This window comes from Calidris pugnax, unplaced genomic scaffold (assembly GCF_001431845.1).
Source record: "Calidris pugnax isolate Ruff unplaced genomic scaffold, ASM143184v1 scaffold89, whole genome shotgun sequence".
In the NCBI taxonomy this organism is placed as follows: domain Eukaryota; kingdom Metazoa; phylum Chordata; class Aves; order Charadriiformes; family Scolopacidae; genus Calidris; species Calidris pugnax.
In genome coordinates, this window is record NW_015090865.1 from 415,087 (window position 1) to 428,938 (window position 13,852).

At 42.1% G+C, this 13,852-nt stretch overlaps 1 protein-coding gene across 3 annotated transcripts in view; it reads left to right on the top strand.

Moving 5' to 3' along the window:
* The first annotated feature begins 13,259 nt into the window (after positions 1-13,259).
* The window catches only part of SLC18A2 (solute carrier family 18 (vesicular monoamine transporter), member 2), a 37,901-nt gene continuing 37,308 nt past the window's right edge, over positions 13,260-13,852 (top strand). For 2 of the 3 annotated variants that reach the window (XM_014945224.1, XM_014945226.1), the window contains exons 1-2: positions 13,260-13,370; positions 13,628-13,774. In XM_014945224.1, coding sequence (XP_014800710.1) covers positions 13,654-13,774 — 121 coding nt within the window. In that variant the 5' untranslated portion in view covers positions 13,260-13,370; positions 13,628-13,653. Of the gene's footprint in view, positions 13,371-13,454; positions 13,502-13,627; positions 13,775-13,852 lie in introns of those variants that run through there. The other variant, XM_014945225.1, reaches the window with a different exon arrangement.

Sequence of the window (13,852 nt, forward strand, 5' to 3'; positions counted from 1 at the left end):
TTTAATATGAACTACAGAGGTCTACTTGATAGCTTAATGGAAGGGAAGATGCAGTGCTTTGTGACATAATTCTGCATCCCAAAACTGCATCGAACTATAAGGTGTGTATTTAAATAACCTCGATCCAAATAAAATATTCTTTCATTACAGTTAGATGGCTCACAGTGTGTTGTTTAATATTTAACACAAAATATAGCAGAAGGATGTGGGGGCTCTTGCAGTTACAAAAGAGGAAGGAAACTCCAACATTCATCCTGTGGCTGATCTATGGTTCTCTAGAAAAAGAGGAAAGTCTCTTCCAAAATGATGCTACTGCAGGTTGTGTCACTGTAGAGCTGTAGTCGTCGATCAGTGGAGTCCAGTCAAAAGAAAAGTGGATAGGGGAATTCTGGTGATGTAAACAAAGATGTTGGCAAAATGTAAGCTACACTTTTAAAATCAATATTTAACTTTGGAAATTTATCAGTTACAGATATACAATGTTGAGCAACTGTGTTAATATTTCAGTGTTTCATAATTTTTATCAGAAGTTTTTTCTGATGGTGATTTTTCACAATGTACTATTTCAAATATACTCATTCATTTCCCAAAAAAAGGATTTTTAATGAGACTACCAGGAAAAGTTATTGGGAAAAACATCATTACACAGAAACCAATTAGCACCTTCATCAGTTCTTCACCTTCCTTACTGCAGGCAATCTAGATAGTTAATTATAATTTTAATTACAGTTACAGATATAATTTGCAGCTTTCAGTGGATATATCTAACCTGGATTCCTCAGGTTGAAAAAGGCACAGAAAGAGAAGGAAAAAATGAATGGAGATACTCACTCCTTTTAAAATCCAAAGCCTTTTTTCCCCACATCAGGGACTTAAATAATGAACTAAACCAGACTGACAGAGAAGATATTGATCTGTAGTACAAGTCAGGTCAGTGTGCTGCTCTGTCCACATCCATTTAAATCCAGAGTATGCCCTCAAAATGGACAAAATGGGATTTATACTTTAAACCTGTGTATAATTCTTGTGTGAAGCATCTGTAGTGCCTGGATTCCATTCCACTGACTGTAGCCATTTCTGAAAATGCAAAGCCCACTTTCTTTATGCAACAGTTTCCTGTGATGAAAACCAAATAAATGTAGCCTGCAAGTGCTTATCCATAAAGCTATTATTGTCCATAACTTCATGCATATGATGGGATCCCCTGGAAGCTAAAAATCAAGCAAATGTGTGTGAACATGCACTGACGTAGAGCCATAAAGTTCGGTGCAGTACCTGAAAGTTGAAGGGAAGAGGTTACGAAAATGGCTTTCCCTTAATCTGACCGAATGAAGCAAACAAACCTTTGGAAAATGAAAATGAGGAAATCAGATAATGAATAACTATAAAGGCTCATTAGAACTTAGACGTGCTCCCCTCAAATATAATTATGCTTAATATGATTTCATCAAATGTCACTGAAGAGCTGGAAACTCATAATGATGAGACACTTTTCGCTCCTTCTGCCCTTCAGTGAGAAGGTCTCATCAGGCTTTATAAATATTGACAATGACTGACTCTTCCTGCAGGGAAAATCTGGTGACTGGAAAATGTGGACACTTAATCTAATACACAGCCCGGCTGGCGTCACACGCCGGGTGTGAGATCGAGCCTCTTGGCCCCACGTCACACCACTCAGCTGTGATGCCTGCATCCCACACGTCCTCAGCAAGATGGGTCTTTCTCCAGCACCCCCATGTCAGCCATAGATGGTTTGCAGGTTGACCTGCTGTCCCTGGCATATTAGATCCTGGAGCAGAAGAGGGACATCGATGCTGCCCTGTGCCACCAGTAACATGCAGGTGGGACCTCCGATGATGCTCAGAGGTGGGAAGGTATGTCAGCTCCACTCACATTTCATGTATCAGAGTGCTAAATATTTGTCGGATCTGAATATCTAAGTGGGGGACTTCCCTGAAACATCTAAATTTATCAGTGATTCACTAAACTACATTGGACCAAAACCTCAGTTGTGGTGAGCTGCCATGGATAGCAGAGGAACCAGGGTGATTTATGACCATGGAACAGATGGCCCCAAGTAGTTCATATATAATTGGCTTTTTTCACACAGAAAAACTGAAGGGGAAATGATATAAAACTATATAGGTTATATAAAGTTATATACAGCCAGGACAAAGACAAAGGAATGTATGTTTTTATGACAAAGAAGATATTCCATGTCACAGAATCCTGATCTTACAGAACTCCTCTCTTTCCTTTTCAGAAAGGTAGAAATGCTATAATAAAAGTTTCATACCCTTGTTGTCATGCACAGAGGAATCCCTTCACTCCCTTTGTAGACACATTCTCCTGCTCACAGGCTTGTCCCTGGATGAAGATGGAGGTACTGCAGGTTTTTTAATGCAGTGTACACCAAATCACATTTTTCCATTTCATGGCTTCTATCCATCATGTTGCTTTTTGCTGTACGAAGGAAAAAAAATCTCTGGTTGCCAAACTAAGCCCTTTTAAGGCTTTCAGGGAAAGCTCTGGGCTCAGCTTAGTTTTTACAGTTCATGGCTTCTCAGCTCAAACAAATGCCTCTTTTGATTCAGCAGTAACTTTTTTTATTTACAGTTAACTTTTCAACGTAAAAGGGTTGAATCACTCCTTTCCCTGACTCTGTGAAGAAGGTTGGTACTGCTCTTGGCTCCAAACGGCAGAGTGGAGTCTCACCAGAGAGATGCTACAAACTCCATTTTTTAGTTCTATAAAGCAAAATAAAATCAGGAGCAAAGCGTGCTTTATGCTTAGGGAAATGCAATTTTGACTTTGAATGCATAAATCAGTTTTGGGCACTGATCAGGCAAGAATTATTTGCTCAGTGTTTTGGGGGTCATTAGTGTGTGAGACACCACAGCGCAATCCAGCACAGGCTAAGTTTGCCAGCCATGGTTCTTTTAGAGCATGGAGCTAATTAGCCCATCTGAAATTCCTGCTCAATCCCTTGTGGATTTGTTTCTGAAAAACCTCAGAAAGTCAATATAAAAATTGCTGTTAATGCTTTATGTCTCCAGTTCATTCTTTATTTTTCAGTGTAGGACCAGGAAGAGTATGAGTCTTGATGATTATTCACAGCTCATTACACTTTCAAATGCATTTGCTACTGTGATCTTAAGCATTGCTGCCATTAATAAGAAAAAAAAAAAAAGGAAAGGGTTTGCCCTGCTTTGATTTTCTGTTGCTACCATCAGTGCTGAAGGGGAGAAGATGGGTGAGAAGCCCAACATTTGTGCCTTCAGGTCCACACCGTTAGCACCACCAAGCACTTGAACATTGGAGATGAAAACACTATGGATTTCAACAGATCTTCAAAGAGCAACAGCTCTCCTTACAAAAGAGCTAATGGTTGTAAACCAGAGTCCTGTTTTCTACTGTTTCCTTCACTTATTGTGTCTTCCTTTCCCCCGTTCACCTCCTCTCCTGCCCTGCTTGCCATGTCCATCGTTTACTTCTGCCACCTTGAAGGGTTATGAAGATACCCTCTGTCAACCTCAGCCCAGAAGTGCCCAGTCTTACACCCATGCTATAAACTCAGACTCACACAGTGATTTTCTTCACAGACTGACAACATGTTTTCTCTTTGGCTGAGTGGTACCATCAGGCAGCTGCAAAAAATTACAGGCTGTGAAATCTCTCTGCGTTGTTCCCTCTGCTCCTGGTAGGGATCTGCTGGAGCTCAGTTCCCTTCCAAATGTGTAAACTGTGCTCCCCAGGAATACTCTGGCTAACTCTGCTCTAACCAGCCACTGCTGGATTATTTCTAGGCATTAAAAAGATTTTCTTCAAACAAACACATTTAGGATTTTCTAATAGCAATTTAAACCTAATCTGAGAATGTCTGGAAGTGGAAAATGACTTCTACATGCTGGGGGTAGTGTTCCATTACCAGTAATTTATTGTCTTTAAGAGCATCACTGGAACATTTATTGACACAACAAAACACAGACATTTCTGGTTTATTGTAAAATCTCATTGCACTCAGCCATTTGTGACTAAGCACAGCAGTGCAATTTATATTCCCAGGCAGCGCCTCCTATTTTTCCAAGTGTGTTTAGACTCATATGAAGATTGTATAATCCAAGAGACAAAAAAAAATAAAAATCTCCCATTGAAAAGAAATGCAAAAACACAAGCATTCTTGGTCAAAGAAAATCTAATAATATTTTAAAAAAGAAATTTGGCTGAAGAAATTTACTACAGCATTTCCAGTAGTATATGCAGGTATCTAAGAGATTATGACAGATTTGATGAAGCAAAGGATTCAGTCATTCTAGATCGTAAATCGTGTTTTTCTGTGTTAAGAATTGTAATTCAACAAACTCATGTAAGATAATAAATTTAGTTTGTGTTTATTTATTTGACTCTAGAAGAGATATTCCAGAGAAATACAATTTCCATTCAAATGTTACACAAAAGAGCACTGTTTAAAAGGCTATTTAAAAAAAAATAAATGCTTAAATACATATTATAGTTTAAAAGGCTATTAAAAAAAAAAAATAAATGCTTAAATACATATTATTATTGCTAGTACATTTTAAGATCCAGTTCTGCGAAGTCATATCACGAAGTCCGGAATTGTACTGTTAGAGCTTTCAAAGTATTAGAGTAGGAATCTTCCTTGAATTTCATCCATTAGCAACGGATGAGGGAATAAGTCCATGGGTGGTTTTAAGCCATTTCAGATGCCCTACAACAGCCACGTTTTTGTTCCAGGTGTTTAAGGAGATCCCGAGTGAGTCACATGAGTAGCTGAGAGGTAGAGCTCATGCACCCCACATTTCACTGGTATTTTACTGCAACGTTCAGAACAAACTCAGAACCAAATTATGCAAGAATTCAGAGCTGTTGCTTCCTTGAATTTCATCCATTAGCAACGGATGAGGGAATAAGTCCATGGGTGGTTTTAAGCTATTTCAGATGCCCTACAACAGCCACGTTTTTGTTCCAGGTGTTTAAGGAGATCCCGAGTGAGTCACACGAGTAGCTGAGAGGTAGAGCTCATGCACCCCACATTTCACTGGTATTTTACTGCAACGTTCAGAACAAACTCAGAACCAAAATATGCAAGAATTCAGAGCTGTTCAATGTCAATTTTTGATCTGCAGATCTTTAAGAGACATGTGAATTTATTTTACATGCATTTGTTTCTTGGTACCTTTGGCCAATCTATCCTTCAACCTGACCTCTGTCACTTTTCAGAAGGGAAACCCATTGACTTGGTAGGTTTTTCTGGGAGAGTCACATCGCTCCTACACGCAGAGTTGCACCTCCCTTGGTTTTTTCCAATGTTTATTAGAAATCTTTTGTTGTGTTTGTGACCCAATAGTTTTAAATAAAAGAAGACAAGTTGGTTATTCGATGACATCCTTCACAGAAGACTTTGAAACACAGCTTCTATGGTGTGGCACAACCTGCTCCTCGTCTTCTACCTTCTCACCTCTCCTGTACAACTAGGATATTCTATTTAAGGCCTTGTCCTTCTGCAAAACTACAGCTATTCCCTCCAGATCAGGCACTTAACATCTCTCATTGACTGCATTTATATATAACATATTACATACAGGTCTGAAGAGGTTTTATTTATGCCAACAATATAAATAAGGCCACACAAAACCTTTTCATCTCCCAGCAAATCTAGTATCTTTGTTCCTGCGTTACAGTTGTTTGTTTTCTCACAAGCTCTGAATGTTTCTTTGTGCTTTTATCCCCTAATCATTTCATTAGGGTCCATAAGGCTGTTGCATCAGCACAGCCCATTCAGCCCAGGTGTTGCTAAAATTCTAATCTATGGGAAGCAATCAGAGCATTGGGCAGCCTGCAGGTCATGCCTGCTCTGTGTGGTTGCCTTGTTTTCCATTACGGATTTTCCACAGGGTTTAATCAAGGATAATATCTTTAGATGTAGGTCTGGCAGGCCATTCAAGGATTTTTAGGGTGGATTCACTTTCCACAATGGATGGGGTTTGCTCTTAGATGTTAATGAAATAGGCTACATTTTTGGAGCCACTTCCACTAGTGATGGTTGTATATTTGGGGGATTCTACTGCAATATCATAATTCTTAAACTTGGCAAATGAAACCCATTTTATTTCATTGATGCTCAACTTGTCCTTTAGAGAGACAAACTCACAGCTGGGTTTAACTTTTTTACACAAGCAGAAGCTGGCTGTGCTAAAACTGTGGGACAGAACAAGGGAAGACTCCCCAAGGAGCCCCAGGCATCCCACCACTCGGTGTGGCAGCCCTGACGTGTGGGGTAGAAGGGCTTCTTTGTCTGTTTTACCTGTTTTTCTCTCTTTGTTTGCTTATCTTTCTTTGTGGTAAATGAAGGTTTACAGATCTGTGGGAGGTACAGGAGGAGTCTTCACTGCCGGCCGTTTCAAAGGCTCACAGAAAGAGGAGAGCCTGCCCTGGCTGTCAGCTATTTCTTCCTATGGGAGACAAACATTTCACATAACCCCCCTCATTAACTCTCGAGCTACATCTTGAAGGTATAGTGATACTTGGGCTGAGCTCTCTTTGTTTGCTTATCTTTCTTTGTGGTAAATGAAGGTTTACAGATCTGTGGGAGGTACAGGAGGAGTCTTCACTGCCGGCCGTTTCAAAGGCTCACAGAAAGAGGAGAGCCTGCCCTGGCTGTCAGCTATTTCTTCCTATGGGAGACAAACATTTCACATAACCCCCCTCATTAACTCTCGAGCTACATCTTGAAGGTATAGTGATACTTGGGCTGAGTTCAAGCAGGATATTCCCTCTAACTGACTCAAGCAAAGGGATTTCCCTGCCAGCAGCCCTTTTTTCCACCTCTGCAGTTCTGCTGCATGAGCTTTTTTGTCTTTGTGAGTGTCGCTGTCTCTGAGCGACTCCTTTCTTCTACCAACCCCGCAGCTGATGGGGGACGTATCTCATACTTCAAACTTACCTCATTTTTGGGGTCTCTCTTGCTCAGGACCCCACTGTGTCCATGCACTCAGCCTCGGCCAGTTTGGCTAAAGAAATCGGTGCTGTCTCAGGCCGTGTGTCACACACCAGCAGGAAGAAGAGGTTGAGTCCACTTTCTGCTGAAGAGTTGTGTTGTGGCAAAGGACTTACGATGTGTGTGAAAGATGGCTCATCTTTTCACCAGTCGATAAATGGTGAAGGTGAACAACTGCTTAAACCAAAGTGACCCTAAAGCTTCCCACACACTCTGAGTGACTGCACAGGCTGGTGTTAAAAAAGCAGGAAGGTATTTTCCTCTGAAGCCCAGCTACTGAAGGAAAAGCTATTGCTTCCTTTCCCCACAACCTGCTCACCTTCTGCTTTGCTTCCAGCCTTCCCAGGGCATGTGGCGTGGACACCATCACCTCAATAACTGATGCACGCACACACACATACCCAACCATTTCTGTGCATGTGTCGGTGCATATATAAATACAAACACATACTACATCCTTTATTACTAACCATATTTCTTAATACATGGAGTTCAGAGTCTGTGCCTGCAGGGGACACCGCTTTCTTGCAGAGCCACCTAAAAGGCACCGCTTTCAAATGACGTGTAAGCTGGTCAATATAAACACAATTTACATGCAATGACTGAATTCCTCTAAGCTCCAGGGACAGGAAAGATTTTTTTGTCAGATGCCTTTTAGTTTCAGACAGATTTCTGAAGAAAATAATTAGGTTTGTAAAACTGAGGCCAGCACGTCTTCCCATTGATCATGGAGCTAACAGTGGGTTGCCCTGAGGGTTGTGTTCACTGCAAAGAGAATACCAGCTTGGAAAGAACAGATAAAACAAGAGGTTATTTAGCCTAGTTATTTTCCAGCTTTTAATGTGCTTGGCAGACCCTCTTTTCTTGTCAGAGCAATGAAACGTGTCAGAGCTAGACCTCACCATCGCTAACTTGTGGTCAGTAATACCAGAGTGGTTGGACAAAGCCTGCCAAGGAAAGTGCTAAAAATAGCTCCCCTCCCTGTCTTGCAGCACGATGGCTCTCCTGACAGATCCTGAAGACAGTAACATTAAATTCTCAGCATCATATGGCTCTTGCTGGTGTTCACTCTCAGGAAGGAGAAAGGATTGTGGGTGCAAAACGCCAGCAGAGAAATGATGATGTTCTGGGGTGTGGGAGCCAAGAGGACTGCCCTTCCCTCCTCCTGCGTCACAGACATGCAATAATATAACGTAACATCAGCAGACAGGAGGAGAAATCAGGGCCAGTGCTGACATCTGACCTCTCCTTCGTCAGTTTTGGGTTTCTTTGGGTTAAATTTTCAAGCAAGTCTAGAAAGTGAGGATGAACACCTGAGGAAACCAGGAAAGCATTGCACTGAGCAAGCATTACTGGCGTTTATTCTGCCACTGCTTTAGCTACTGCACCTGTATGTAGCTAAATATTTTCCCATACAGAGCAAAATACTGTTTTCCTGCTACAACACACTGGGTTAAGTATTACAGGCCATGGGTTTTCTTCAGGGGGTTAGACAGGGAGCAGACTAAGTGGTGCTTCTCTGCTCAACCACTTCCCCAACTCCAGAATAGCCCAATGTTTTTTCTAATGTGAATAGCAAAACAGCTGAAAAAGTGAATTTTAGAGAACGAGTGTTGTGCTGCAGAATAAAATTTCCCTGATCTAAAATGCTCTTAAAATTTCAAACCTTCATTAAAACTCTTACAATACTGTTTCCCAAACATATCAGCTTTGGGGTTGTTTTTTTTTTCAGTGTTAATGGAACAGAGAAAACTTGAAGTACCTCAAATTGCTGCTGCTGCTACTTTGGGTCAAGACTACGTGTGGGCACTATTTCAGAATAAGTGCTCTAACCTGTAAAACTTTACTTTTTAACAAATTAAATTATTTAATTCATAAAGATAGCCTATGTCATTATGTATTGTGGTCCAGGATTTTCTTCATGACACATCTATATGCCTCCTGATGTCTATCACTTCCCATAAACATCACAGCAAAGTGTCACCTATTTATCTTCATCTCTCCTTCTACTTCTCTTTCACTACAGACTTCCTACATCTCCAAAAAATGCCTGTACTTCCTGCCACAGTTTCTTGGTGCATGGGGAAATGGCTCCCTCTGCTTCTACATTAAAATTAACATTGCTCTTTCTATGCAAAGGGGAGAAAGTGATGTTTTGCTTCTTTTTAGCAGACACCAACCCCCCTCCTCTCTCCACCCTGAGTCTTTCTGCCTTTAAAGATGAATCCCTTGCAATCTTGAACGTGGTTATTGCACACACAGTTGTTCAGCTAAAGAAATGTTAAGCATTACGGATTAATTGAGAAGTGACCCTCTTAAAAGCAAAATTTCTACTTTTTTTCTCTCTCATCTGAACGTTACCTGCCACAGTGAACAACCATATATATAAATATCCACATACACACATATGCTCACTCTAGGCTATACGGCAGAAGATTAAAATACAAGGCATATCCTCAGTGCCTGGAGAAAAGGAGATGCATTATTCAGAGGAACTAACTACCACACAGTCTTACTACAGAGTAATTAGTAGCATGACTGTTGGGCACAAATTAAAAAAGTCTTGAAAGAGCTACAAAGGTTGAAAAAGCTGACTAAGTATATTACTTGTTATTAGTAAAACATAAGCTGCCAGGTATGTCTTCCAACTTAAATTGTAAGAATTATTTATAGCAGGAATTTTCCCCAATAGCAATAACTGCAAATGATTAATTCATACAGAAAGCTAAGATAATTATGAATTATTGCAAATTCAACTCCAAGCACTAAAAATAAAATGTAAATCTTAAAAAGAGACTGCTTTAAAAAGGATTACTTTCACCACAAAAGTCGGCAAGGCAGGGCATTTCTCAGCCTGGGTTCTGAGAACCACAAGTATTTTTTTCTCAATTTCAGCATTTAAGGAACCTGTAGGCAAATCAGCAAAGTGTCACTTCTCCCCTGTGTTTGTAATGACATTGTGCTGCTTCCCATGGCAGCACCCAGGACATCTTTCCACAGAGGAACCTTCAGATGAGGTCAAAATGTTGACTGCTCAGCAGCAGTATTCTCCAACACCATTTCCAGGCTGGTAATAATTTATCATATCATTGCATGTGTGTTTATAGCTATTTTATTTGTCTGCATAGTCCACCTGGCTACACAGGCTCTATGGCACTGCAAAGGTGATTCAGGAGAGTCTACCATTCATTCTGCCAAAGCCTAAGAGTCACATACCACGTTAAAACATTTTTTTCATCACCAGCTTGATGATGCTCCATGCCTTTAGCCCATGCCCTACTGGCTTCGGGGTGTTTCGGTCAGAGGGGAGTATTTATAAGTCCTCAAAATTCTGATTAATAAATAAATATGTGCTTTGGGAACTTATTTTGGAGTTTATAAGTATTTCTTATAAATTTCTTATATTATAATACAGTTATAATATTATTAAATCTGGCTATAATAAGCTAGGTAGAGACTCAACAAAAGTAAAAATGAATAAAGTTATAATATTATTAAATCTGGATATAATAAGCTAGGTAGAGACTCAACAAAAGAGGTGGAGCTGACTAGCATTTTTCAAAGCATGAAATTTGCTCAACTGTTCTGTTGAAAGCTCAGATACCAAGTGGAAAAAAATCCCACAGCTTTTCTTCTCTCCTTTTTGAGCAACCTTAATTAGCAATTATATAATAGTAAAAAGTTCAATAGGAAAACCAAATCATCAACAGCTTTCCAAAAGTAGTTGCTGATTTGGCTGTGCTCCTATTTCATTTCCACTTGTTCTTTGGTAGATGCAAAATCATCAATTAAAGATAAATAAATGTTAGTGGGGGGGATCATTATTTGCCTGAATATGGTTCACACCTGCAGAGCAGCAAACCTAGCAGGTACCTGACCTGCTCACTTCCCAGAGGCAATCACAATTTAATCAATCAGCCAGATTTGTAAATCAATAGTACCTGTGCACGATTAGGCACCTTTACATGCAAATAAATGTATTCAAATACTCTCATTCTTATCCAGGCTAACAGTGCAGGCGTGGTTTTGCATATCTATTTTAACATTGTTTGTCAATCAATCAATTGGCTGAGGGCAAGAGGAACTAGGAGAGCAGGAAAGAGGAGTGATTTAAAGTCCATCAAAGCGAAGTGGCCAGATGCTGTCAGTGTGAGTATCAGCACCACAGCAATAGGTGGATGAAGAGGAGAAAAACTCTAGAATAAAGACTGGGAGGGGAGGCAGGGGGGTGGGAGGTTCACCTTGTCACGGAGGTGATACAGAGAGAGAAGTTGCTTTTGCAGTCACGTCCCTCATCAGAAATGGCTGGAAAAGCATCTTGTTTCTCTCCACATCTGCTTTCTGGCAGGTGACAGCAACAGCAGCACTGCTGTCAGTTAACTCTCCAGTGAACTGCTGGGGACACAGAACATCCAGACCTGTGTTTTCCTGGTAGAATATTGCTATTGACATTTCACTGAAAAGAGGAGAAATACTCCAGAATAAAGAACTGGGAGGGGAGGCAGGGGGGTGGGAGGCAGAGCAGGAAAGAGGAGTGATTTAAAGTCCATCAAAGCGAAGTGGCCAGATGCTGTCAGTGTGAGTATCAGCACCACAGCAATAGGTGGATGAAGAGGAGAAAAACTCTAGAATAAAGACTGGGAGGGGAGGCAGGGGGGTGGGAGGTTCACCTTGTCACGGAGGTGATACAGAGAGAGAAGTTGCTTTTGCAGTCACGCCCCTCATCAGAAATGGCTGGAAAAGCATCTTGTTTCTCTCCACATCTGCTTTCTGGCAGGTGACAGCAACAGCAGCACTGCTGTCAGTTAACTCTCCAGTGAACTGCTGGGGACACAGAACATCCAGACCTGTGTTTTCCTGGTAGAATATTGCTATTGACATTTCACTGACATGCCCATTCCCATATTAATGGTGCTTCTGCTGCTAACCAGAGCCAGTATTCTCCTTCTCCTACTGCACTCCACACAAATTCTCAACTCAAGGATGTAACTTACTGCAGAAATGCCTTCAGGATCTATCCGGTACTTCGAAGACAAAACATTTCTCCCTAGTCCAGTCTTGTAGATCATAATTTTTTCCTATTTCCTCTGAGCACAGAAGCAGAAGCTCTGTTTTGGAAATTTAACTTCAAACATGTATGTGCCCCACTCCTGAAGTTGCTGGTCAAAAAAAAAAAGGGAAAGACAAACTGTTTACAAGCCATCATTCAAGAATCAACAGCTTATTAATAGCCTTGGGTGATATTTGCCATGTACCAATATGACAGGTTCCACATAAAAGCAATACGTGGCAGACATGTCAAACAAAATCAAAACTACCTACATGCAAACAAAAGAGATAGGTGCTATCAGCATATCCTCTCCTTCTTTTCATTATTTTTAGAAAAATCTGTGTGTAGCCAATAACACACTGTACTGAAAATTTACTCCCATTCCCACGGCCTGTTAAACTTCACCCAGAGATGGGTTAGGACCTAAGAGAGCAATTTAGACCATAAACATTGATCTTCTACTGTTACGCACATTAGCCAAATTCCACAGTGTAATTATCTTCCGTTATTCCTGAAACTGAGTGTTTACAGCATGAAACGGGTGCTGCTACAGAAGCACCAGCGTAAGTTCAGACGCTGCTCCAGAGGAAACCTGCATTAGTAATGAAATCACGTCGCACTGAAAACGAGCACCACTAAACTGGTTAATATACACAGCAGGGAGTGGAGTTAAAGACATGAACGATTTGCATAGCGATGCTGCCATCAGCTTCTGTCTGATGTTTGGCTCTGGGACCATTAAACTCTTTAAGAGACTTCCCTCACATTCCGTGGGCTTTGCCAAAAGTGAAGCTGAGGGAAGAGAGTGAAGCGAAGAAGAGTTCGGTATTGGGTGGTGTATTATGTCATATGAAAGACATTACACATACAAAAAATCTTTGTTAAAACGTGTTTCTTGCTCAGTTCAATGCACAGCAAATCCCTTTTCTAACATAGATTGAAAAGAAAAATCCCTACTGATGATGAACACACGCCCCAGGCTGGGTACAACGCTCAGACTTCTGTGCAGACAAGAAAAACGAGCGATTTAAACCCCAAAGGGTGCAAATTCCTCATTTCAGGAAAAAGAATCCATCAGTGGCACGGATTGGCTTTGGCTGGCCGATGGGGCACACTGCCCGCCTCTTTGAGCGGACGAGCCCTGACTTCCCCCTCCCCACACCTGTAGCCTCTTTGGGCACAATTTTGGTGGCCACGCCAAATGCGGTAGCCCCGCCCGCAGCTCTGCTCGCCCCGCAGGGGAAAGGAGGGGAGTCCCCCCGCCCTGCGCCAGCGCTCCCTGGGCTCACACGGGGACCAGAGGTGCCGCCTCCTCTTCTTCCTCCTCCTCTTCTTCCTCCTCCTCTTCTTCCTCCTCCTCTTCTTCCTCCTCCTCCTCCTGCCCTGCCGGCTCTCAGCGTGCGGTTGGACGGGGGACCTGCGCCGGGAGCGGGGTGCGCTCCCCGGGGGGATGGATGCGCGGAGCGGGGTTGCGGGGGAGTTTTGCGGGGAGGGGGTGGGGGGGCTCCCCTCCTCGTCCCCCCGCTCGCCCCCCTAATGGCCTTTGTGTCTCTCGGCAGCGGGAGGCGGTGCGGGGCCGGGGAGCATGGCTTGGGGCGAGCTCAGCCTCCTCCGCTGGCTCCGGGAGAGCCGCCAGTCCAGGAAACTCATCCTCCTCATCGTCTTCATCGCCTTGCTGCTGGACAACATGCTGCTGACGGTTGTCGGTAGGTACAACAGCTTTTGGGGTGCTTTTGGGGTGGTTTTTTGGTGTTTTGTTTGGTTTTTGTTTTCCTTTTCCCTTC